Source organism: Pipra filicauda, unplaced genomic scaffold, assembly GCF_003945595.2.
Source record: "Pipra filicauda isolate LSUMZ 115617 unplaced genomic scaffold, ASM394559v2 scaffold83_size3615187_pilon, whole genome shotgun sequence".
NCBI classification, from domain to species: Eukaryota; Metazoa; Chordata; class Aves; order Passeriformes; family Pipridae; genus Pipra; species Pipra filicauda.
The window spans coordinates 3,259,643-3,284,807 of NW_024105020.1; the positions used below are offsets into that span (position 1 = coordinate 3,259,643).

A 25,165-nucleotide genomic window follows, 5' to 3' on the forward strand; every position below is an offset into this window, starting at 1 on the left:
GGGGTTACAAACAACCAAATAAAAGTCTTGATGTATTTATAAAAAACAGCCTCACACTACCTCTTGTTTTGGGGAGGTTTCTTGATTTAGACCCACTCGTCAAAAGGTGCTGTGTAGAGATCTTGGATGGAAAGGGTTTGCGCTGCTTGTTTTCCAGTGAGGGAGTATAAGACAATTCCAAGGGACTAAATGAAAACAGAAATTCATTTATTTTGAAGTGCTGAAAAGGACTTTATACACATACATACATACACATTATACATATGGGCCATACATGCTTTCTAACAAAACAGTGGTCTCTTGTGGCTTTCTTATGAATAAGCAGAATTATGTTTTTCTCCTATATGCAACTCCACCCTTCATAGCCCTAGCTCATTTTCTACCCACACTGCTCCACATTTGTATTAGGACTCACTCACCTTCCAGGAGCAGCTTTCATCCTGGAGCTCCAGGATTACAAAACCTGTTTGACTATAGAGAGGCAACAAGAGATAGCAACTACCCTTTTTCTACTCTGCCCCCACACAACCCTGTTAAGATCATGTGCTCCTAATATGCTATTGCCCTAAATGTACAGGACTGTTTTTTAGTCAATGATATAAAATTATTCAAATGCACCACCAAATTCATCTGGCTGTATGCTGTTCTTTTTCTGTAGGTATTTGATTCCATCTCTCACACTTTCTAGTAGAAGGATCCTTCTTGTAGAAGGATTCCAAATCAGCTCTCATTGTGGGCTTTGAAAACTGTCACATGTAACAAACTTCTGAGTTATATGATAAAGGAAAGTACATAATGATAAGAATAAATAAGAAGGAGACTTTACCAGGCAAGGTTTTGAGAAATATTTTGAAAAAAATTAATTTCTTCTAAGTACTGAACTCAGTCTACTATTAAATACAGCAACAGGGAAAACATAGCCAATATACTACACCTCAGTTCAGTAAAGTTTACTTTTGTGGCACTTGGATAGCGACCTGGTTTCAGAATAATACTTTGGAATGAATTAGTTATAGTAGGACTAAGATTCTTCATTTTCCCCATTTCTATCCTCTGCAATCAACCACCTGACACTACGGGACAGCAGCAGCAGCCTCCTTTCATAACATATCCAAGACTCTGACCTTACTCCGTGATATGAAAATGAAAACTGCATGGCTGCAGTTTCACCAATGGCAACTAAAGGCACTCCTGTTGGCGCTGCCTCACTGTGCTACCACTAGAAACATTAACCCCACTTCGTGTATGCAACGCCTATTATAAAAATCTTAACATTGCTTTGCCTGATTTTCATGTCTGGATTTAGCTTTCACTTATGTGCTATATGCCCCTTTAACTAATTTATTATTTACAAGCTTCAGATATTCCCTGATATCAAGGAAGGAAGAAGAAACTGCTTAAAGGTACCTGCTGTTGGCATTTGCCAAACTGGCAGCCACAACAGTCAAATACAGAGATTTTTATCAATACATCTTCCCTTCAAGCACAATACTTTCCCTACTAAAAAAGTCTTTATTATGCTTACCTGGTTTTCACATCTACAGGGATTTCTTTCTTGATACCTGTAAGCACTTTTTTAGTTTTCTGTTTTACTGGGACTATTTCACTTTCAGGTTTTTCTGCTATAACTTTTCCCTTTTGTTTTTCAGGTTCCTATAAAAGACATAACATATTAATATTAATTAAAAGCAAAGTTCTTCTTGCATCACAACAAACATAGTATAAACAGGACTGAGGAAAGAATGCTATTGGAAAACATGAGCATTTTTGTAGCACTGAAGTTCTCTTTTTATTACTTAGTGAGTTTACCTATAAAATGTGGTATCTATTTTTTCCTATTTGGAGAAGTAGAAATCGAAATAGCAAATTAATGTGCTTCAAGCAGATCTGGTGTTTGCAAATACACAGCTCCTCCAGCCACGGCCTCTGAGTCTACTTAATAACATGCTAGCTCTGTACTGAGACGTTTACTGCATCTGCTGTAACGCAGTCCAGGCCACCTAAAACAGACTCTTCAACAAAGCAAAGAATATGAGACACTTTACCATTCAATTTATTATTTCCTTTAACCGTACTTCTAATACTTTCTCTAAATACACGTATACTCTCAAATAGCCATCTTGAAAAAAAATCAGTGGTGATTTTCAAGTGACAACTTACTAAATCATAACCTTTAAAATATATCACATGGATTTCCTTTTTTTTTCCCCCCCAGTCTTTTCCAAAGTTCAAATTTAGGATGTCAATTTAGGCTTTGTTTTCTTCCTTTCGCAATTACCTCTGCTCTGTTTAGTCCCACTACACAAACTGGGGATTTAGTTTATTACCTAGAAGCAAGTGAGCCAAATGAGTCAAATAAAGGTAGGGGTATTGTATGAGGTAATTAAGTTAGCTACTTACTGACAAGTTACTACCATTGATCTGACCCTTTGTAATTGACAAAAGACATGGATTTAGCATACACCTTAATTATGGAGTGAAATTAGTCTCCATACTGTGGCATTTTATTCCGCAAATAGAATAGGCCAGGAGGGTACCGAGAAACAATTCCCACAATGCTGCTGGCAGCTGGTGGCTTATTCAAGCCACAGTCACCCAGGCATTTTCAGTCCTGTGACTACATGATTCAAGAATGTTTGCACTCATAGAGGAGCAAATTTGATAGAGAAATGAAGGCAAGGATCGGGAAAGATGTTTTTTAATTAATGTTTTTCCTTTGTTAGGGTATTATATGAAAGCTGAGGGTGGCGTGGCGGAAGAGACTGTGTTCCTACTTCAACAGGTGACACACCAGCTACACTAAGGCCTCCTTTTCTGAGCAGTGCTGTACCTCTTTGAGCAGTGGTTCCGTATCTGGGTTTGAGGTTTCTGTTGTGGTTGAAGAACTGTCATCATCTGCCAAGGAATCCTTCAGCTCATCCTCTTGTTGCTTTCCTTTCCCTCTTCTGTCCTTTTCTTCCCGTTTTTTCTGTGGCTTAGCCTTGCGCTGAATTGTTTTCCCTTTTCCTAGGAAGATATGGATGCTTCAGATTCTCAACAGCAGTACTCAGAGACGGGCTAGTTCCCTTCATTTCAGAGGCTAACCCACATGATTAAGCCTCTGAAATGTGTTGCCTATTAGGACACACCAACCACTTAACTGCCCCTTCACTGTGAGCAAAAGCATTAGACTTGAAGAACTCCGTTCTCCACCATCTCAGTTATGCTCCTTGAGCTGTACCCTCAGTGTCTCTCTGTGGATGTGGGCACTTGGCTCCCTATTATTCTTCTCTGCTCTGTTCCTGGGATTGCTTTTAAACAACATAGAATTCAATTTGACAGTTTAACCATGTAAGATTATATTTAAACATAAACTTCAGAAGTTGACACAAGTTTTATCATCCGAACAAACGAAGAACAGAAACTATTAGCATGTCTGTCATTTAGAAAAACCACAAAATAACTTGAAATAAGACTAGTGTGAATGAGAAAAATCACTAATAGTATTTGTCTAGCAAAGAGCTAAAAAAACCAAACACCTCAAACCTGAAAATCTTACACCCAAGTATGCTTTCTCCTCTTTCAGACTGGACTATTCTAAGACGTCTGACTAAGTTGACTGTAAAAAAGTTTAGCTTGACACATTAAAATGTTACTATATCTCAAAGCAGGGAAAACAAAGCATTAAACACTCCAAGGGACGTCTGATCAATTTTCTTGAAGCAATACGCATACAAATAAATAATGCTTACTTTTCCAGCCATTTCAGGTTAACTGAGGTGCAGCACAGTAGAAGGTCAAAATGCAGAGGTTTAAGAGCCTTCAAAATCAAGCCAAAGGTCCTGGCTTGCGAGACAGGCAGGATTAGGCTCCCAAGGAATAAAAAAGTCATCAAAAAAAAAAAGCATCAATACAGAGCAACTGTGCATGTGCGTGTGTGGAGTCTTCATCAGCTTACCATTGCCTGTTGCCGTTCTCTTAGAGGATGTAAGCTTTCACAACATTCTTATGTCTTTTATTAGATGTAATATGCCTTTACTCATAGGATCTTTCTAATACTCTGCCCTTTAGAACAAGCATTCTCATTTATGAGCCACACAGTGCCTGCATACAGGCTCCTGGACAGACTTAGCAGCTCACTCAAGCCTCAGTTAACCTGCGCTGAATAACTGGATTCAGCCTCTTCTTGGTTTGTACTAGCACGAGTTGGAACTGAGACTGGAAGCACCATGACAGCTGTTATATTTCATCTGGCAAAATGGTAAAGTTAGTACCAGACCAGAAATTTGCCAGTATTTTGGCAAATACCAAACCAAATACATATCAAGAAGCAGTGCCCTTAAACTTTGTTTTTTTAACACATAAATATCAACGGCTGTATCAAGAAAACAAAAGTACTGGAATTACAAATATGCTTTTCAGCATGAATGCAAACAGATGCATAAATACAGGCACATCTTTCTATGGAAATTTTCTAAAGGTCTGCTTCTGGTATATTGGGGGTATTTTGGATGTGCCTCAGGCAGCCTTGCTCCAAGATTTGCTTCAAATGCAGTCTAAATTCAGGACTGCTAAGCAGTTGTGTTCATCATTAGAAAATCTATGTAAAGTGTTATAATGACATTAAAATATAATGCAAAGCAGCTTTTAAACAAAAATCTAATGCAGTCTCTGCAGCAGTGAGCTAACACACAAGTATTAGGAAGCTGAAAAAATAGACTATAAAAAAAGGAATCCTGCACAGCATCTTATGACAGACAGTTTAGTCCAGAAGCTCGTGCTTCTGCAAATGTTTGTGACTAGTTCTAACTACTTACCTAAAGACAAATATCAGTGTGTGTATATAGATCCAGATAGAACTTCCTCTACAGTTTTACATTTTTAGAGAGGGCAAATGGAAATGGGTACACTACATTATCTGGATTGGCAATATGCTTTTGAAACTGAACTCAGTGGTCCCCATAAGGCATGTGCAGCTGCATCACAAAATCACACTCGAGTGCAAGAGCTGGTTCCTTCTTAGGCTGAACTAGAAATGGAAGATGTGCTCCAGAAGCACTCCTAGCTCTTTAAGGCATTCAGTACGCAGACTGGATCAGTCCACTGCACATCTGCTCACACGTGCCCCATGAGGACACTGCATCCTTACTGCCAGACACTTTGCTTTCCAGAGCTCCAGCACTGCACTGTTTGCCAACATAGACACTGTCCATGAAATCTACCTACTGTCACACCACCTTCTGGAAATCCATTTAGCCTTTATGGAATGAGTACCTGACAAACTGGTTGCAATTCTCTTAATTCCCCCAACTACATATACCAAAACAGCATAAGTAGCATATTTCAGCAGGATCCCAATCTCATCATTTCAGAGTCTCCACCACTTTGAAAGTCCAAATGCATTGTAACAGCCACTCTGAACTAATTAAGAACTTTCTGCTCATTATCACTTAACAGAGTGAAGCTTTCCTCTTTGGTGGTCCATGATCACACAGATGCTGTGGTGTTTATATGCCTTCCTATGACTCATTTTCTTAACTTGATCTCTAATTAAGCAACACAGTATCAGTACCATTTCTGCACAACAGTGTTGGTAGCAAAAGTGAAAATATGTTTAGAAATAAACACATTAAGATTAAATAATCACATAACTCTGAGACACAACAGAAATTGCTCATACAAAAATCATTATTAGAAGTTCTACTCTAACAAAGTGTTCATAAGAAGGAAATAACTGATGTATAATTTCAGAAGTCTAAACATATCTAATGTACAATATTAATTTTAAACTCTAGGCAACTGAAACAATGGATAAACAGTTCCAACTCAACTCTAACCTCATGCAAAAATGAATGTAATGTATAGATACAGGTGCCATATGTTAATTTGCTGACCACCTGACATCAAGGATTTTTTTACAACTGCAAGTCTGGACATGAAGAATTCCATTCCCAAACAGTACCACAGGGGCTTACCCATCTTTCTCTCTTCCCCTCCTCCCTGCCTCACTTTTCACAATACACTAGGACAACTTCCTTTTCCTTTCCTCAACCCTGAGCCTCAAGTATAAATCATGGAGGTGGGAGGCATGGATGCTAACTCAAAGGCAAAGGAGTAGCAACCAAAAGCATCTTTCTTCTCCAGGGGATCAGATGTTTAGATATTCACACTTTGTTTCATCAAAACATTCCAGCATTTTTGCAGGAAGAATGACAAGCTAGCACAGCACAAACTTCACTGCCATAAAGCAACAGAAGTGTTCAAGACACAGGCACATACTGCAGGACAGAGAACCCCAGAAGCTATTGTTTTTCACACTGTGAAAACATGACCTTTACAGCTGATTAAATCTTGTCCCGTGCCTTACATAATGAATCATCCTGTTAAAGCACAATTGTATTATTACCTTTGTTTTTTGCTAGTGGAGATGGGGGCTGCTCTGTAAACACATCAGGGGAAGGGGATTCTGGGTGGTCAAAGTCTTTTTCCATAGTTTCTATGAGCCCAGTGAGATCTGAATCCTCTGAGCTGTGCCTTCTGCTGCTGGCACATTCGCCATGAGGTGGGCTGAGAAGCGGGAGCTGTGGCAAAGCACTTTCAGTCTGTTGCTCTTGTTGCTGGGGCCCAGATGCTGGGGGTTGCTGGAGGGGCTGCTCTGCCAAAGCTGGTGCCTGCTGCTGCATTGGCTGCTGGTTCTGCCTCGTCCCCTTGGCTCTTCTGCCTGCGGCATGAGTCTGAGCTGTGGAACCCGAATCCAAGGTAAAGGGGCCCGTTCTGTTCACTGACTGCATGGAAGCTGCTTGTGCTGAAGTCCTGTTAGGTATGCTTGAACTGGTTTTGGATTTGATGTTTTCAACATCAGGTGCATTTCTATTGCTGTGAAGGTGTGCTGTTGCATTGCATTGTTTATGATTCCCTGCACCGGATCGTGAAGACGAACTGCCTGCTCCATAGATCCCTCTGGTTGAACTGTGATTAGAATCCGATCCGAGCATATTCAAGCTGGAAGAATAACGTGTTTAAAACACACTTACAATGTTTCCATTCTTCACCATGAAAAAAGAATCACCATGTCCAAAAGAAGCCTTGAACTACAATGCTGTTGGCATGCAATCAGCAAAAATGTCTACAACTTGTCTGACAAGTCAGTAGCCTTCACCATTTCCTGTTCACTTGCTTGCTCTACATAGGAACTAAACTACAGTAAAATGATAGTAATATATATATATGTCAGAGGGAACACTGAAAGGAGAAGTTCTATAGTTAACCTAAGACACCAAAGGTAGGAACTTCTGGCCCGCAATTTTTCTGCAGTCTATACCTTTCATTTTTGAGAGCATTAACAGGAATCTTGGTACAGTTTGGTTTTGGTGGGATTATTTTCTTTCCTTTCCTTTTTTTTCAAAGAAAGGACACTCCTCACAATCACAAAAGTCATCTTTTAATCCAAGCCATCTTTTTATAAGTAACTGAGAGGATCTTTATTCATTCACCTATTCTATAGAGCAGTATTACTTTTTTACTGGCTTGATAATTAAAGAGGAAATAAATGGGAAAAACACCACAAGAACCCCAAACATTTACTTACTTTCCATCAGATGAAATTCCAACTATTCTCCTGAGATCAAGTGGCCTTCCCATATCAAAGGGAGGGTTTGAGGCCTCAAAGGACAAGCGTCTTCTAAATGGCTCCCAAATTCCTTGAGCTTCTAGATAGGCTGTTCCAATCACCAAGAGAAAGAGTACACTGCAGAGAAGAGAGGCAGTCATCTAAGGATTTATTTCTTAGTTTTGAGATCTTAAGGCTAATGAGTTCAATCACACAGGACAAAAATTGTACCTTGTACTGAAAATGCTGAAAATTGCATCGAAACCACAATTTCGTCCGATAGAAACATAACACACAATAGCATAGTGTGATATATGCACATCACCAGCACTGAGAATGCAAACTAGATGCAAGTCTGACATGCAGTTGCCAAGAATAATAATCCAAAAGAAAAAAAGTTGGACTTCAAAACCTGGAGCCACAAGCATGGTAAGAATCCGAACCAACAGTGATTTAGGGAAGGCTACAATAAACACCACCTTATCAAATTAAAAAACATGAACTATATGAACTCCTAGTGTTCATTCCTAGAAATTAAGGATAGCTTTGCAATGGTATGGAAGAGTTATTTTAGTGACAACTACCAAACCCATACATGATGGCGCCCTAAATGTAAGTGTGGTTGCCTATGCACAGGAACCTTGGAATATTATGAAATATGTTAGGACTCTTCTCTAGTTTGCTGCTAAGAAGGATGTTTGTACTTATAAAAAAAGACAGTAAAGGATTAGTATTCTCTATTCTTTTGTAAAGTCTAATTAACAAGTACAGCACATATAAATTATCCATGCAAACTACACTTATGAGTTGGCAAGCATTATTCACTGTCAAAGAACAAAAAAGAAACTCAGCCTATACATATCTAACAAATATACAGAAGTAAACCACGTAAGTACTTACTCAGCACTTTAAGTAATGCAGTGTTAGTGACTGCATTACTTAGGAAAGTGCTGAAGAGCAAAAAAAGAAAATGAAGTGGGCTGTAACTATCTTCTCTATTTCTTTTGTCAATCCCTAGAAGGAAAGACACCCTAAGCGAACATTTGTGTAACACAGTACAGCAAAATGGAAAAGCCAGTAACTTACTTTGAAGAAAAAAAAAGCGCAGGAAATTACATGTGCGTGAGAGTGCGATAATGCTTTGGATTTGCAGCACACAGAAAGACCACATTTTCATTACAGGCATCTACAGCACCAACTCCTTTCACACTTAACAGTAACGAACAGTAATGAACAGAAAAACAGCATTGTTGTTATTGGTAAATCAAAACTCATACTGGTAAGTTTCTATGGTAGGGTTTTCCCTGGACAAAAGCAGTGGGGTTAAGTGTCTCACATCCAAGAGGTGAGCAGAGATAGAGGGTTTATAAACCTCAGATTTCAAATAAATAACGATAGGTAGATGTTAGACTATGTAAATGGTGGAATTTTCATCTCATAATTCAACCAGACATAATGAATGTGTCTGTTTGCTGAGGAAAAAAGTGCATTAATATGCTGCTACGTAACCTGTGAGTCTGCAGTCTTGCAAACAATGTCCTTCAGGTTCTCAGAAATCCCATTATTAGTATCACCAGTTGTCTGTCACACAGCAGTGGCAGCAAAGTTAAATTCATCCAAGGCATCTGCTAAGCTCATTACAGTCACTGCCTCATATCTCTCTGAAGCACAATACTCCAGAAGGATGCTTACATTTCTATAGGAATTCATGGCTAGCAGTGCTTTAATACCTGATTCAAGACCCTACAAATTACCAGGGCTAACAGGAGTACGTATCTCATTTAAGGAAACAGGCTCAAGCAAGAAGTATATTTTTTTGTCCTTGCTTTGAGCACAAAGTCAGTACTCCTCAGCTTTAAGAACTGTTCACACCCCATCTAGAGAAGTGTTTATTAATTTGTTCTCCTTTTTGACTTCACCCTATTTTACTTCACACCAATTACAGCATTTATGGAATACATATGTGCTTCTCTATAACCTGTATTCAAGCAGCAGTAGTTTGTGCCTGTAAGAACAAACACACACATTACCTCATTATTCCTGAGATGATTATGTACAGTGCCAGTTCCCAATTGGGCCTGGGGAGAGCCTCTGCACATGTTGCCAACATGTGATATGGAAGCGATGCATTCAAGATAAATACGAATTCAGAGCCTCCTGCAGTGATGAATTTTAATTCACGTATGACTCTGGAAGCAGTGAAATCTGGTGTAAACCTGAAAGCAAAGTAAAGCATGTTAGAACTTTTCATGTGAATAGCACGAAAGTTTGAGGCAATTTTTATGACCCATGAATTAAAAAAAAACCAAAAAACACAAAACCCACAAAAAAAACCCCACAAAAAAACCCACCAAAACAAACAAACAAACAAAAAAATCAAACCTTACAACCCAACTCCATCAATTACCACACAGCCTAAACACACTTAAGAGTATCTATCAAATACCTCAAGAAGTGTTTGACTACATTCATTAATACCTATGCTTAACACATCTGATACTAGATTACTCCTGAGATACCATATTAAGTTATAATAACCAAAAATAAATTTTGACCAAATCTGTTAAAAAAAGCTATGAATACAGTAAAAATTTAACAGCAGCTCTAAGTAAGCAATGCAACCAACTATTATGTGAGCTACAAAGTTTTTCAACATTTCACCTTTAAGTCATTAACGTGTGCCTTTTCATAAACATTCCTACTACGTCATGGTCTCATCACAAACTAAGATTATGCAGAAATACTAGTGAAGTTTCACTGCCTGCATTATTTTGTACATCCATTTGCAGAACAGAAGCATCTTCTGAATTTGTTAGATAGAATATTCTGAGTAGTTAACTTTAAATCAAAGCACTGTTAAACGATCGGTGTTTGGTGCAGAGATCTTTTACAATAAAAACTGACAGAATTACACAATCACTATCATTAAGGCAACAGATAAAATATTCAAGACTAAAATACTGTTCATTACAATAACAATCCTTAGACTAAGGTTCTTTTCTACATACTGTAATGCACCAAAACAATATGTAAACCTAGATCCCATGTGCATTCACAACTAAAATGAAGGAAATGTATAAAATCCATACAGTAACATTATTCTGACTCAGTAAGAGATACTTACGGAATAGTAAGAGAAGTAATACTATATCCAGTCACGAAAACACAATATAATGAAAAATCAAACAGTGTTTCCAAGAAGAGAGAAAAAATGTCATGATTGTACAAAGTTATATAAAACCCCCAAACACTCAAAGCTTCAGTAAAAAGCCCTTAGAATTTAACCAAGAGAGTTTTCCTCAAACAAAATTAAAAAATCCAAATGTAAGACTTGATTTAGATGTAAGAAAAAATACTTACAATATGACAATGTCTTTAGAGGCATTGGCACTTAGTGCAAATTCCTGACAGTTAACTACTTTAAATCCGTATCCTTCACATGTATAGCCACTGATTTCCATTGTTTTCACATTAATCTGCAGCTGTCCTGTATTTTCCACTTTAAATGTTCTTCTCAGTGTGAAATTTGGTTCTTTGTATTTCATTTCTAGAAAAAAACAGCAGGAAAGTGGTTAGTGTTATGCTAAACAGACATCTTTCACTACATTCATATTCTACAGTAGAACAGAGCGCTGTCAGTACGACAGCATAAGAGAGACTAGTGAGGTTCATGGAAATAAATTAAGTAACCTGTAGGAACATATCTCTGCAGTCAGATTCTTATCATTGTCAAGGTAGGGCATTTGTACAATTCCAGAGTCCTCTAACTCATCAGGGAAGAAATACCCTGAACCTCTGATAGCACTGCTACCTCATAAAAAAATCATCTAAGCTTCAAAGTTCTTTGATGTACTGCCTAATACCTTTGTGGTATTCTGTGAACAGTCCCATCAAACGAAGAATTAAAACTGTTGGGTTTTTTTCTTTTAGTGTCTTAAAAATAAAAATCCATGGCTAGCTACACATATCTTATTAGCAAAAAAATACCTAAACCACAACATGTAAGAGGTAACGAGTAAACTTGACTTCAAGTTTTCTTATTCCTCCATCAAAAAAAGCAGAATAATCTCAGATAATAATTAACATGGCACCTTAGAAATATGTCTGGAAAACTGCAAAGTAGCAGAGTAGATTTTGACACCAGATACAACTAAACCTCTTCTACCAGTTCCTTCGGTTAATACAGGTACTCCTGGCTCTCCTCACAGAAGCAAGCCTGGGGCTACAGGGCAGAAAAACCTCTGATCTACAGTAGAATCTGTCTGCAATTTAATTTTCATCAAGGAGCATACCCGAATTTTTTCCCTGTTGGGTATGTGCTTAAAGATTCTGAAGGTATGAGAAGAAAAAAATACACAAAAGTTATGCCTGTGATCCAATTTGTCTTAAATTTAGGAATTACAGATTATGCTAATAAATATATCAGGATCTTCATCCCCTCTGTCTTGCATTTTAATGGACAAAGGGCTTCTGTTTTATCTTTCCTAGTTTTCAAGTTAAAATGAAAGACATATTTCATATTCTGCCTAAATACAGTAGCAATTTTAAGATATTTAAAGGAAGGGAATTTCCGGGGCACTAGAACAGGGGAAAAATATTTCCACACGTTTAAAGTTTTACATGTAAAATATAATTTCTTTTCTGTTCTGCATACTAGCTCAAGAAGTACTCACTTTCTGAACAGTCTTTTAATAATGCTTCTGTGATTTTAAAGCGTAAAGAACTTCCTGGACCAGGAGGTTTTCCTGCAATCTTCAAGCTCTCAGTTGTTCCTTGTCCTTGTACCATTATGGCATCTATTACAGTCAAATTATTTCTGTGTACAAAAAAAAGGGGGAAACATTTATAAAAGCTTCTCTACAGACTATGAAGTTATATTCCAAATCTGGAGAACAAAAATATAAACAGTTCCACAGATAATTCCCCACAACATGGAAGTAAATACTGGGGATCTCAACCATAGTGTTTGCAAGACAAAAGGCCTAAGAAATCACAGCATATACAAATACAATGAAATACTTGTTAAAATTTGAATCTCTTATTAATGCATCACACTTCATACAAAAGTGGAGTAGTTATGCAGAGCTCTTTAGTAAAGACTGAACTTGCATTGTAGCTTGATCTTGCAAATGGCATCTGTAACCATTGTCTCTACTTTCAAAACAGTGTAGTATGTACTTAAGAAATCAAGTCTCCAGGTACTGGTGGATGAAAAACTAGACATGAGCTGGCAATATGCGCTTGAAGCCCCCAAAGCCAACCACGTCCCGGGCTGCATCAAAAGCACTATGACCAGCAGGTCAAGGGAGGTGATTCTGCCCCTCTACTCTGCTCTTGTGAGACTCCAACCTGGAGTACTGCATCCAGCTCTGGAGTGCCAGGACAGGAAGGATATCAACCTTCTGGAGTGAGTCCAGAGGACTCAGGTCTGACAGGGCTTTGAGCAAGCTGAAGATGTCCCTGCTCACTGCAGGGGCATTGGACTAATGACCTTGAAAGGTCCCTTCCAACCCAAACCCTTCTGCAATTCTCTGATAACAGTGGATTATATATTTATATTACTGAGTATGTACTGAATATGGTTTAACAACTGTATAACATCACAATTACATCTAAATTAAACCTTTCTGCAGACACACAGGATTCTACAATTATTCTTGTAAAAGCAATAGTTTCTTGACAATTGATCATAAGTATGACCTTATATATAAATAAAAAACATTGGAAAAACTCATACTCATTTTGGAAATATCTGTCTTACCTGATAACAATCAATGATGAAACAGTTTTATTAAGAACTGGAGTAAACTTTACTTTGACAGACTTTCTCTCACCAGGTTTTAATATTAAGCTTAAAACGGAATGACGAGTCAAGCCCTTTGTAAGTCCCATGGTGGTCTGCAGTGGTTGGACCTTAGAGTAGAGAAAACAAAGCAACACTTCACATATATTTGCTATATGGTATGGAATTGGTAAAAAATTGGTCTTGTCATAAATAAGTGTACTACCCAGTGACATTTCTGTTTTCTTAACCAGAAACTCTGATGGCACATGAATTTCCCTATTTATTAGTAAATTGTTTTTGTTTATGGAGAAATAGAACAACATGACAGAACAGAACTGACCTGAACTACACCCATGTAGATTCATAAAGTTCTAGCAGAAGAAAGTTCAAAAGTTCTTACGTATGTATTTTAAATTAGCTTTAAGTCATTATCTAATATTTTCTCTCCTCAGAATTTTCCATTGTTTATATATTCTAAAAATGTTTTAAGGGGAAAAAGCAAATAAAACAGAACTACCCAAAAAAGCATATTTTGCTAAGTTTGCCATTTGACTTTAGACACTGCACAAACTGCAAATGGAGGGGAAAAGCCAGAGGAGAAAACAAGTGCTTAGGATGTGGCACGCTCTATGTGAAAAGGCACATGAGGGTCCACAAAACTTAAATCACTTAAAAGAACCAACCAACCAATGGAAAACTCAATACTTTGCTAATTTTAGGACTAGTAACCACTATACTGAAGAAAATAATCCTCCGTCAGTAAGAGAACAAGTAAATGCAGTTTTCCTATAACTTCTACAGTTGTATTATAATGTAAGCACATGGAAAAAGTGACACTTTGTTATATTTGAAGAAATATTACTTTTCTCAATTTCCTGAAAATATCCAAGAGAGGCATCACATTTTGCACAGTAATAATGAAACTTGAAGACATGTATGGCTGAACTCTTACAAAACGTTAAAATAACTAAATTTAAAATTATGAAGAATGTATTGAAGTACTTACACAATTTCTGAAGACCTGGAACTCTAGAGTCCTCTGATTGAAATTAGTTGGTTTACTCAAATTAAACCTGAAAAAAAAAAATCATAATTTTTTATTTCTCCCGGATCAGGGAAGATGGTGACATACTTGCATTTAGAGATTTTAGCACAAATCAAGAATCCATGGTAAAATTCAATATGCAGCTGAAAGAATAATTTGTTTTTATTTTTCCATTTCCCCCCTTGTACATCAAGTTAAGAAAGAAACGTAAACACAATTTAGCTCAACAAAAAATACAGATGTGTGCTCAATGGCAACAGATTCAGATCTCAACTGGTCTAATGATTCAAATTCTAGAAGTGGTCAACACTGTAACTACCAACAAAACTGGCAAATCATGCATGCATTTTTTGTAAAATGCATTTTGCCGTAGAGTGAGAGCACTCCAAGGACTCCACAACAATACTTACCGTTCTAAGAGCTTATCAACAAAAGTGGATGGGTTAGAATACAGAGCTACAGGAAGAAACTGAATATACACAGGAACATCTGCTGGATTTTCTAGAAAAATTTCTTCTTCCTATTCAGAAACACAATTTTTAAAGTTTATTTTAGAACTAATGTAATTAGAAATACCTGTTAAAATGATACTATCACCAAAATAACTTACTGATGAGCTGTTTGTGTTGGTGAGAGGGAAGTTTAGATGGCGAGGGGAAATAAGGATGGAAGGCCAGGCCATTTCTGCTGTAATTTTCAACCGGACATCCTTCTGAAGATCTGTGTCTACTTCAAATACAGCATTCAGTCTGGAGAAACAGTGGTAAAACTTACTTTAAAGGACTAAACCAGAAAAGCCTGTAAAAACCAGAGGGCTTAAAAGCACCCTGAAAACAACATTAGTCTGAGAAGCAAGAAGAGTTACACCTACTGCAAAAACAAATTTTGAGAATATAACAGATTCAGATCAGTAGGAAAAATAACCCAAAGCTTATCTGATGATTTACAAAGGTATAAAGAGTAGAAAGGAAAAACTCCAATACAGCATCCAGACATCCACTATCCAGAAAATGTATTCTGCCTGCACATGTGTGATGCACAGTAAATCCGTATGCGTACTTTAGATGCAACGGATACACAGTCTCTGTGCCTATATTCCTAATAAATCTAAAACAAATTTGAACTAGTCACACTGTAGCCACTATTTCTATTGCTGAATGAAGTTCTTTGCTACTAAGATACATTAATATATCTTAATACATGATTTGTTATAATGCTATAACCACCCTCCACAACAGACTTGGGTCCCATTCTCCTACAAGCTCTCCACATAATATAACAAAGAAGTGATAAGAGAGGTTATGCTTTTGTTGCTCTATTTTGTTGTATACAGACATTTTGCTTCTTCACATATCTTTTTTGAAGTGGTAGTCTATCATCACAAAAGACACGCACTTGCTGTTAAGATTAACTTGTGTCTCTTGGAGATTAAATCAGTTTTAAGTATGAGAAGGCACACGTTTAAAAGGTATGTAGCAGTCTATGGAGTTTGACTTTTTCTAAATATTAAGTAGCAACCACTGATCATCTTCCATTCAGCAAATCTCAAGATAAAGTACAAGACAATTTGCTAATTCACTGAAATGCAATAACCTCAGCACAGACAGAGGAATATTGAGGTTACTATTTTAAAGAAGTTTAAGCAGGGATACTGCACAAACAACAAAATCTGGTTTTGGAAGTTTTTGCAGAGTAGAGAGTGCTTTGCTGTTGCCATCTTTTCAAAAACTGCAGCCAACTCCAGTGAATAGTAACTTTCCGTGTTGTGTTTGACTTGAAGAAACTATTACTGTTTTTTAACTTTTAAAATGGTCTCTTTAGAAGTTTTGAAGAGAAGGCTGAGCAATTCCTTTCTTGGTTCCCTCTCAAAAGGCAGAAAGAAAGAGAAACCTTGTATTAAGGTTTTTCAGAAATATAAGGTATTAAGAAACCTTGTATTTTATAAGAGCACACATATCAGAGTTTTCCAGTGATTTAAGGCCTGAGAAAATAACAGGGATAAAATACTTACCTATGGCTTGAGTTCTCTTTTATTTCTGTCCATTCTTTGAATAAGTTCTCATGCAAATCCCAGTCAGAATCCCATGCATCTTCTTGCATTGCTATGCTGTGCTGAACTTTAGATTCCGCTTTAAGAAATAATGTGTTTTTTTAACTCCTCAAGTAACATCATTGCTTAAGGACAAAACTTATTTTAAATTATTTTAATTATGAAGTTGAACATTACTTACATTTAGTTAGAAAAGGCAATCCTACATAACAACGATCTCCACATTGTGCACCAGGATCAAAATAAATATTTGCAATCTGCAAAACAGATAAGAGAAGATAAATAAACAACACAGTAAATCTAATGACCAAAGAAAAAAGAAATAAGATTTCTGATGACTACGGAAACTTAACATATGTTATACAGAAGAGAGAACTTACAAACATTTAGAAATAAGGCATAAACAAACCTTTGATTTTTTCCCTGGTTCTAAATCGTCCTTATTACTTCTTAGTCTTCTATAAGAAAACCTTATATCTTCTGACAGGGACCGTATGTGTTGTATTTTCACTTTCTGAGAAAAGGAGTTCATAATATTCAGGCTCTGGTGAACTACTTTCCCCTAAAGAAAACAAAAGAGGGGAAAAGTGTGCAGGATATGCATTTTCCCTAGCATATGTATTTATTTATGCAGGCTGGCAAGGACCACAGCAGTGCTGAAATGTTAAATCGAGATTTTTAACTATGTTATCTTAAAAAAATGTCACTTGCAACACTTCAAGGTAATAACTTTCTGTGAAATTGTATTCTTTCCTCCACCTGCTTCCAAACACAGTTCATCCCTTTCTGAAAATTAAGATTACCTTAAGAATCTTGAGGAGCTAGGAAAACAGTTCTCCTTAATCACATCATGTTAAAAAAAGTACCAGAAAAGGAAAGGCAAGAGAAAACTTCCTAGTAATTAGAAATAACCTTAAAGGAATATTAAAGGGAAGCTATGGATTACAAACACTACAGGTGACAGAGGGCATTTAAAACACAGATACAACCCTTCTTCCTGCTCCCAATGTGATTAAGATATCAGCCACCAAAATTACAACATTTAAGAAGAAAACAGTGCAAGTTTTTTTCTCCACACCTTTACACCCTGCTTCCTTTACTGAGCCAAATGTTATTTTACCTTTTAAGCACAGAACATGTAGTTCAATCATTTGTCATGATCAGAATCATTGCAATGCTCAAGCTCTCCCCCTGCCCTCAATTGTAAACCAACTGTTCTGTGGTCACGTTTTACACTTTACTTCAACACCCGGCCCTGACAAGTGTAAACAACTAATAAAAACAAAACAAAAGGAAGAAATGTGCAATTCAGGACTGGTGGTGAGACTTCAGATTTATATAAAATAATACAAGCAAATATAAATACCCAAGACTATCTTCCAATGAACATGACTTGAGGTTTTAATATTCCCCTTAAACCAATACTTTCAGCTTTTAAAAAATTTCCCTATAGTAAGGACTGAAGTGGAGATTTGAGAGAGATGGAACTTTTGTAGGCTCAGTAGGAACAGGAAATAGTCACATACTGTAACTTGCAATAGTAAAAACTGCAGAGGGAAAGAAACTACAAAGAAACTACAAATCCCTAAACAGTACAGTCCTGTTAAACTGAATAGGAGGTACGTCTTCATCTATGGAATCCTATGAGTAACAAACTGCCATCAACTGGGCAAGATACAGGTTTGTTAAACTCTGTAGAACAAATAAAATTTTACTGAGAGCTTTATGTAGCATTTAGACATGAAACAACAGATGAGGGAAGATAGCTTTACCCATCAGCAGTAAGAAAAACAGAACAAGGCCTTTTAGCATACAGGCCCTCAAAGATGAGCTTTGATCAGGAAAGAGCTGAGAGGTGGCACTGTGAACTAAAGATGAGACTATAAAGCAGAAGTCAACACAGCTAAGATTTGTTTAAATCAAGAAACTGATCTTTACAAGGTCTGTATACACTGTCTGTGTATTGCTGACAAACTTCAATGGAACACCAGAAATCAGACTTAGGTGCAAATACAGTAAAATTATAAACAGAGACAGACAGTACTGGCAACCAGACAGCTGCAGGAGAACTACATCCTAGGTATGAACTGAAAAGCAAGTGTTACCAAAATAGTAGCACCAAGTTATTTCTGGATGGTGTAGATGTCAAATTTCTCTACCAAACACTGAAACAAGACAAACTGATGCTATTTTAGGCTTATTTTCATAAGTAATGGAGGTATTACAGAATAACTAGATGCAAGAGTAGCATGAATTCAGTGAGCACAAGTTTAGTTTGAAATGAATCCAAGAAAAAATACAAGTAAGCCTGGTGTCAATGTTCTCAAATATCAAAAGAGCTAAGTGATCAACTAATGGAAATAGTAAGTGAAGTTGACTACTCTGAAAAGCTTGGGGCTTGAACACAGGAAACAGTCTAGAATCTTGTCAAAGGTTATTATATCTGAATCTATACTTCCAAAGAAAAAGCAGGAGGCCAAATGTCACCTGAATGAATTATCATGTGAAAACATCACTAGAAAAAGTATGAAGGTAATAAAAATCACACCAATCTAGGGAAGAGAAAAAATGATGGCAGCAAGGAAGCTATGCCTCAGAGGTTGAGAAACACAGGTACTATAAGAAGTAGCACCTGCCAAAACAAAACGAAGCAAAAGTAAATAAACAAGGAAAAAAATCAAGCTGACCAAGACTTCTTTATGGCCCAAAATGGAACAAAATACTTCAATGTGGAATTCAAGAGGGACAATGAATTTGACAGGAATTCATCATTACAATAATTCCTAATAAATTAGGACACAGAATATAGAAACTGCCTTATCTGTGGTGAAGGGGAAATGGACCTTTAAGTTAATTCAGTTTATCAAAAGCTTATGCAGCAGTTCATAGATCAAGTTAAAAATACGGCACTCAGAGTAATAAATACTCATATAATGGTGAGGTAATATAGTCAAATAGAAAATATGCATCCTAAAGATAAAAAATAACCAGTGATTTTTGCAACCGTAGGCATGAATGCTTCATCTCAAGAGTAGCAAAAGACTTCAGAACAATTTGTGACATAGGAGGTCAGAAGGGAGATGGAATGAATAATGACGCAAATGTCACTGAAGTCCTGCTGACTGACCTATCTTCCTCTCATGAGACCTATTCCATCACTTTTCAAAAAAGTTATCATTTATTGGACATGCAGTAAAACATTTGATAAACTGCCCGTGAAAAATTACTAAGTAAGAGTATACAAATTGCAAGATAAGCAGGAGATACTACGGAGCTATCAGAAGAAGAACCATTGCTCTACAAGAGATTGACTCTATGCAGGCCACACAAGGAAACAAAACCCCCCAAAAATTTACACACAACATGCATGAGTTAGTTTTATCCTTTCAGAAAATTGCCATCTCTATCTCCTTTTGCTCATTCCCAGCCCCTTGAGTTTTAAAACTCTATCCCAATGATTTTTCCATCGTATTACATTCTCCACTTATCAGGAGGTCACATCAAGTTCAGACTTCATCAGAATACTAATTGCAAATTCCATATGCCTTGACTGCCCATGCTTCTATGGTTATTCTGAATGCCAAGTGAGAAGAAAGTATTACATGGTTCATATCTTGCTGCTTGAGTCTGCCCTGAGCAAAGAAACTGCTTTCAGCACTCACTGAATAAACACTACTGCAGGAGCATGGATAAAAACAGCCATTACGTATTTCTGCAGAGACCTGTAGACCCACACAGCTTTCTTGCTCTCCTGTTCACATACTCGACCATGCACCCTTCAGATCTACTTTCAGTGTGGAAACAGTACAATAGCGCTCCCACAGAGATCAAGGGCTCCTTATACTAAAGTATCAGTTCATTATCTGACTTGGTTGACTTTGTTGCCTTTGGTATAATACTTTAGGGATTTGGAGAAAGCATTTGCGCAATTTCATCTCTCTTCTTCATGGTGCCAACATGCATGAATTGGTAATAACCAAGTCACCACAGCTACAGCAGAATGAAGCTGCAAAGAATCAGGTTTGGGACCATATCAGTATTCCAAGATGCTGTTCAAGCGGGCTGTAGAGGAGATGTAGGGGTAACTCACGCGTGAAACACGTGGGGAAAAAAAAAAACAAAACCAAACCCCAAAATAATGACAAACTAAATCCTAACAGTTCAGTAGCACAATCTCTTCAGCAATTTGACATACAACAATTCAGGACAATGGTCTCCCTTGAAAAGGACAGATAAATTAAAAACACAGCAGGAAAACATCTAATAATGTGATCCAGCTCTCTTACCGGAAAAGAAGGTGGAAGAAAAATATGTTTTGGGGAGCAGGTCAACGAGCCTACAGCAATCACTGCCTTCACTGGTATAGTTAAAATCTGGACCAAAAAAAAAAAAAAACCAACATGAAAAGTTTATAAATGAATACTTACATTCCAGACTTTAAACATCTCTTCTGCTTTTAAATTGTATAGAATAAAAAAACCCTTGAAATTCTGCAATTAATGTAGTCTGAGATTATATAAACATTTAAAACATGAAGACATGAATTAAGATTTCAACACATCACATTCCAAACAGTCACTCCATACTGTCACCCGTACATCCTTAGCACCATTCTATACGGAACAGAAAGCATACTTAAAATATAAGCTCTCTAGTAGGGTATTATATAGGTATCACTTTGTTGGAAAACAAGAGGGTAACATCTTTAAAGTCAACGAGTATGAGGGAAGAGGATACACACCCAACTTCTCAAAAAAACATTAGGAAGTCATGGTAAGAACTTGACATACATAGAAAAAATAATGTAGAAAGGATGGCAATGATATTCTTTCTGCTTATTATTAAAGTACCAATACAAGTAGAATAACTTTTAAGAACAAGAACGAAAATTAAATGCTTCAGACTCTATAACTGAAGGGTCCCATACATGTACAGACACATTAAAAAAATCTTAAAACCTCAGATATCTGGCAAAAATTGGGAATTTCCCATGTTCTGTAGCATCATCAGAACCACACAATAAGTAATATAATTTCCTGACTTCAAAAACAGAGAGTCACATTTGGGTTTTTTTCTACATATATCACAAAAAGGTATTAAATTCACATTTCATTATCCAGTAGAATCTCTCTCCTGAATAAATATGGCATATGAAGTTGAGAATTAACTGGTTGTTCTCTCCTGTACTAATCTTAGCATAAGAACTGTTTCATCAGTTGCCAGGAAACTGCAATATGATTTAGTGGGCATGGTAGTATTTGGTCAAAGGACGGACTTGATCATCTTGGAGGCCTTTTCCCACCTTAATGATTCTATTGTTCTACAAAACAACTTTCACATTGGGTTTTGACCAAAAAAAGTCTGAAATTATTGCTTAATTTCAGTAACTGATAATGTACTGAAAAGAACATTGTCAGCACGTGTTGCACCCACAGATCCATGCACTGATGCTTTGAGGATGTCATGTCATTGAAAAATCCATACTGCAAAGCAGTAGGTCAGATTTAAATGGTTATTTCTGAAAGTCAGATGAAAATCGTAATGAAAGCATACTGTTGTATGATGCAGGGTTAACTTGCAAAGATAACCTGACCTCCAGAGTTCCCTTCCAACCTCAACTTCTCCCAGACCATATAACCTGTCCACTAATTCAACTCTTAAAACTTCACACTTAAAGACTCAACATTTCTTTTGGGCAACACCCATGAATATACAATAAATATACCTCATAATCTGTTGTGATTTGTACAGCTCCATCATGAATTCCTTCAAGTTCTTTTGCTATTAGATTTACTCTGAACACAGCATAATAGCCTGATGCTAGGACCACCTGTAAATGGTAGGAAAAGGGTCATCCATTGTATTCCTTTAAATGGAAAGAAGTTTCACTAAAAAAACATACCAAATATCCTCTGATTCCTTTAAATTGACTCAAAATCCATTTAAAAGCACTGTCACTGGTACACAAAAAATTCACACACATAAGGGACTAACACTATTCCTTGTGGTGATAAATTTCCACTCTTCTCTGATGAATGATGAGCATTATCTGAGGGCATAGAGATTGCTGTTTCTGCAGTTTACCCTTTCAAAATCTAACGAATTTGAATAAAATATTGCTTCTTAAAATAAATTTAGAAAACCTACATGCTTTATCATATTCACATTCAGATAAAAATTAAGAATTCTTACCTCTGCCCTGCCTAAAGTCAAACTGCAAGAAGTAGCAGAGGTTCTCTCTTTTTTTCTCCCCACCTAAATTTAGCTTTAAGCAATGGATTCAAAGGATTACTTACTGAAGACTGATCGGATGCAGTAGCATTTTGTAGTTCATGGTGGTTTGCAATTATCGTTGTTCTGTTTCCCTTTTCGGTTGTTAGAAGTTCTACGGCCAAACCATCCCCTATAATATGCCAACTTTTTATAGCCAGCTTAAAAAGAACAAAGGTATTCTTTTCAGTAACAACACTGATGTAAACTTTTTAAAAGATAAAATAAAAATAAATCCACCCTTACCTCTATTGGATTGCTGTTGATGACTGCAAATAAAATGCTGGTAGCTTCTGTTGCACTCAATATGCCAAAATCTATAAATCGTTCCTCAGTTTTTGGAGGCAGTACAAAGTACTAGAAAGATTGATAAAAGTATTTTAGCATGAGTTAAACATAAAGTGTGCTCAAACTCTAAGCTCATTAAACAACGCATTAATAAGTCTAGTCCCAAATCTTCGTTCGCGAAGCCTAGCCATGATGATGAATAAGTCTAATACAACAGTACCATGACAAGCTCAAAATTCTACACATTTCCTATGCAAAACTGAAGGGAACAAAAAAGAATTTTTCATCAGTAACTGAAATAGAAAAAAGAATTAAAAAGAGTCCTAGGAAGTCTGCCTCCAATTAGATTGAAGTAGCTAGAAAAAAAGAAAAATACTTACATCTAGAAATCCTGTGTATGCTCGGACAGGTAGGTGAAATTTAGAAGCATTGGTGATAAGTAGAATATTGTTATCTATGTGAACGGATGATGTGGAAGGCATAAAATGAAGTGTAAAAATATATCTGGATTCATTAGGTGGAATTAAGACTGGTTTACTGAAGTTCTGGACCTAGATCAGTGAACAATGAAGATCAATGTTATAATTGAACAAAGTGCATCACATTTAAGCATTTACTATTATGTAAAAGTATTCACTGAAATGAGACTTACTTTAAACATTGGTTTTGCTTCTTCTGGTAACACAACATCATGTATAAGGACTGCAAAACTGAATGTGTTAGTTAGATAGATCAGTCTTTCCACAGAATCAGCAGCACTGTCACGGATGTGAAAGAGTGTGGCACCATGATCAAATCCTAAATATCTATTAGAAGAAAACAGTGTAAGGAAATAAAGATTTTCCTCCAACATAAAGTGTTTTCCTTGCACAAAGACAAGAATTCATCAATTCAAACAGCAAAAAAGGTACATATCCCAATGCATGTTGAAGCTATGTTATTAGCATTACAGGGACTTTGATAATTAAGTGATTCAAATGAGGTAAGAAATATGTAAAATAGCATAATAGGAGGACGTATTAAGATAGTTTGCAAGTCATGCATATTTCTTATTAATGAAATCAGGTGTCTGCAGCACAAGAGTTCTGATAGGTAAGGTTTAGCTTGTTTGCCTTCAAAATACTCTCTCAGTTTTGTTGATAAAGTAACATCTCATTTAAAAAATGTTTTTAAAGTCAACATAGCCATATTGTGTAAATAAATAACAAAAGCCAAGAAAACACTGACATTTCTTTCAAAATTTTGCTTAAAACCAAAACTATTTTCTCTACCCTTACTCATATTGCAAGAGAACAGCAAATGCAAAACCAGAAAAATTTCCAATACTGCATTTTTAAAATGTCTCATCTGCAGTCTTCAGCTGCTCTGAAAAACAACTCCCTTCAAACAATTTGAACTCAAGCCTTGAAAACAGTTTATGAATTGCTAAGACTACCTCATCTACTTATTTAAAAACAGAAAAATTCAAACAAGTAATTGTAGTTCTAAATGAGCTCCAGATTCAGAAAGTTTGGGTATCACCTCTTTATATCCCACTCCCCCTCAAAAAGTCTAAATTCCCTGTTAATTTACAGGATTTAGCTTTTGAACTATGTTCAGTTACTGTAAGCTTACCCATCCAACACTTCTGCTTGATACGGTATTTCAAGTTTGGAGTAGCTCTTCTCTTTTGCTTTAACAGTTATTTTCCCAGAAGACTGTGATGCTTTTTTTGCTTTTGATGCTGTACACACAAGAATGTAAGAAGTTTGTTAAAGCAGACCAAAAAAATGATCTATTAGGTTAGACTAGAATGAGTGGAAGAAGAAAAGCACACAGCTAGCTCAGAAATGTAGTATCATGGAAGGAAAAAAATGGATCTTAAGGAAATTTCAATGTAAAGCCTATGAAGCAAGGGATCTGAGTTCTGAATTTTTCTCATTTAAGACCAGTTAGATGACCTACTTGATTTAGTAAGCTTATCTACGATAGGGAAGCCTGGTTGTTTCTGTCATATAACTAACTTGAACATTTCCAGATGATAATATGGATCCCAGATGATCTGAACTCCCCAGTAGGGAGTATGGAATACATCTATCCCTCCACTAACAGAATAGAAGCTTGAGATTGCTGGGCTCCCCATTTAGAGCTACCAATTGA

The 25,165-nt window shown here is 36.6% G+C and overlaps 1 protein-coding gene across 1 annotated transcript in view; it reads right to left on the reverse strand.

Annotated features, from left to right (window-relative positions):
* Nucleotides 1-25,165, reverse strand: part of TMEM131 (transmembrane protein 131) — a 94,159-nt gene that overhangs the window by 8,825 nt on the left and 60,169 nt on the right. Inside the window, exons 13-34 of the mRNA XM_027718076.2 lie at nt 24,641-24,749; nt 23,679-23,832; nt 23,407-23,577; nt 22,985-23,095; nt 22,765-22,899; nt 22,194-22,298; nt 20,755-20,841; nt 16,878-17,030; nt 16,650-16,725; nt 16,430-16,547; nt 15,029-15,167; nt 14,829-14,938; nt 14,380-14,446; nt 13,350-13,501; nt 12,262-12,404; nt 10,949-11,135; nt 9,619-9,804; nt 7,568-7,726; nt 6,386-6,981; nt 2,831-3,006; nt 1,526-1,653; nt 61-185 (exon numbers count right to left, since the gene is read on the reverse strand). Coding sequence (XP_027573877.1) covers nt 61-185; nt 1,526-1,653; nt 2,831-3,006; nt 6,386-6,981; nt 7,568-7,726; nt 9,619-9,804; nt 10,949-11,135; nt 12,262-12,404; nt 13,350-13,501; nt 14,380-14,446; nt 14,829-14,938; nt 15,029-15,167; nt 16,430-16,547; nt 16,650-16,725; nt 16,878-17,030; nt 20,755-20,841; nt 22,194-22,298; nt 22,765-22,899; nt 22,985-23,095; nt 23,407-23,577; nt 23,679-23,832; nt 24,641-24,749 — 3,387 coding nt within the window. The remainder of the gene's footprint in view (nt 1-60; nt 186-1,525; nt 1,654-2,830; nt 3,007-6,385; nt 6,982-7,567; nt 7,727-9,618; nt 9,805-10,948; nt 11,136-12,261; nt 12,405-13,349; nt 13,502-14,379; nt 14,447-14,828; nt 14,939-15,028; nt 15,168-16,429; nt 16,548-16,649; nt 16,726-16,877; nt 17,031-20,754; nt 20,842-22,193; nt 22,299-22,764; nt 22,900-22,984; nt 23,096-23,406; nt 23,578-23,678; nt 23,833-24,640; nt 24,750-25,165) is intronic.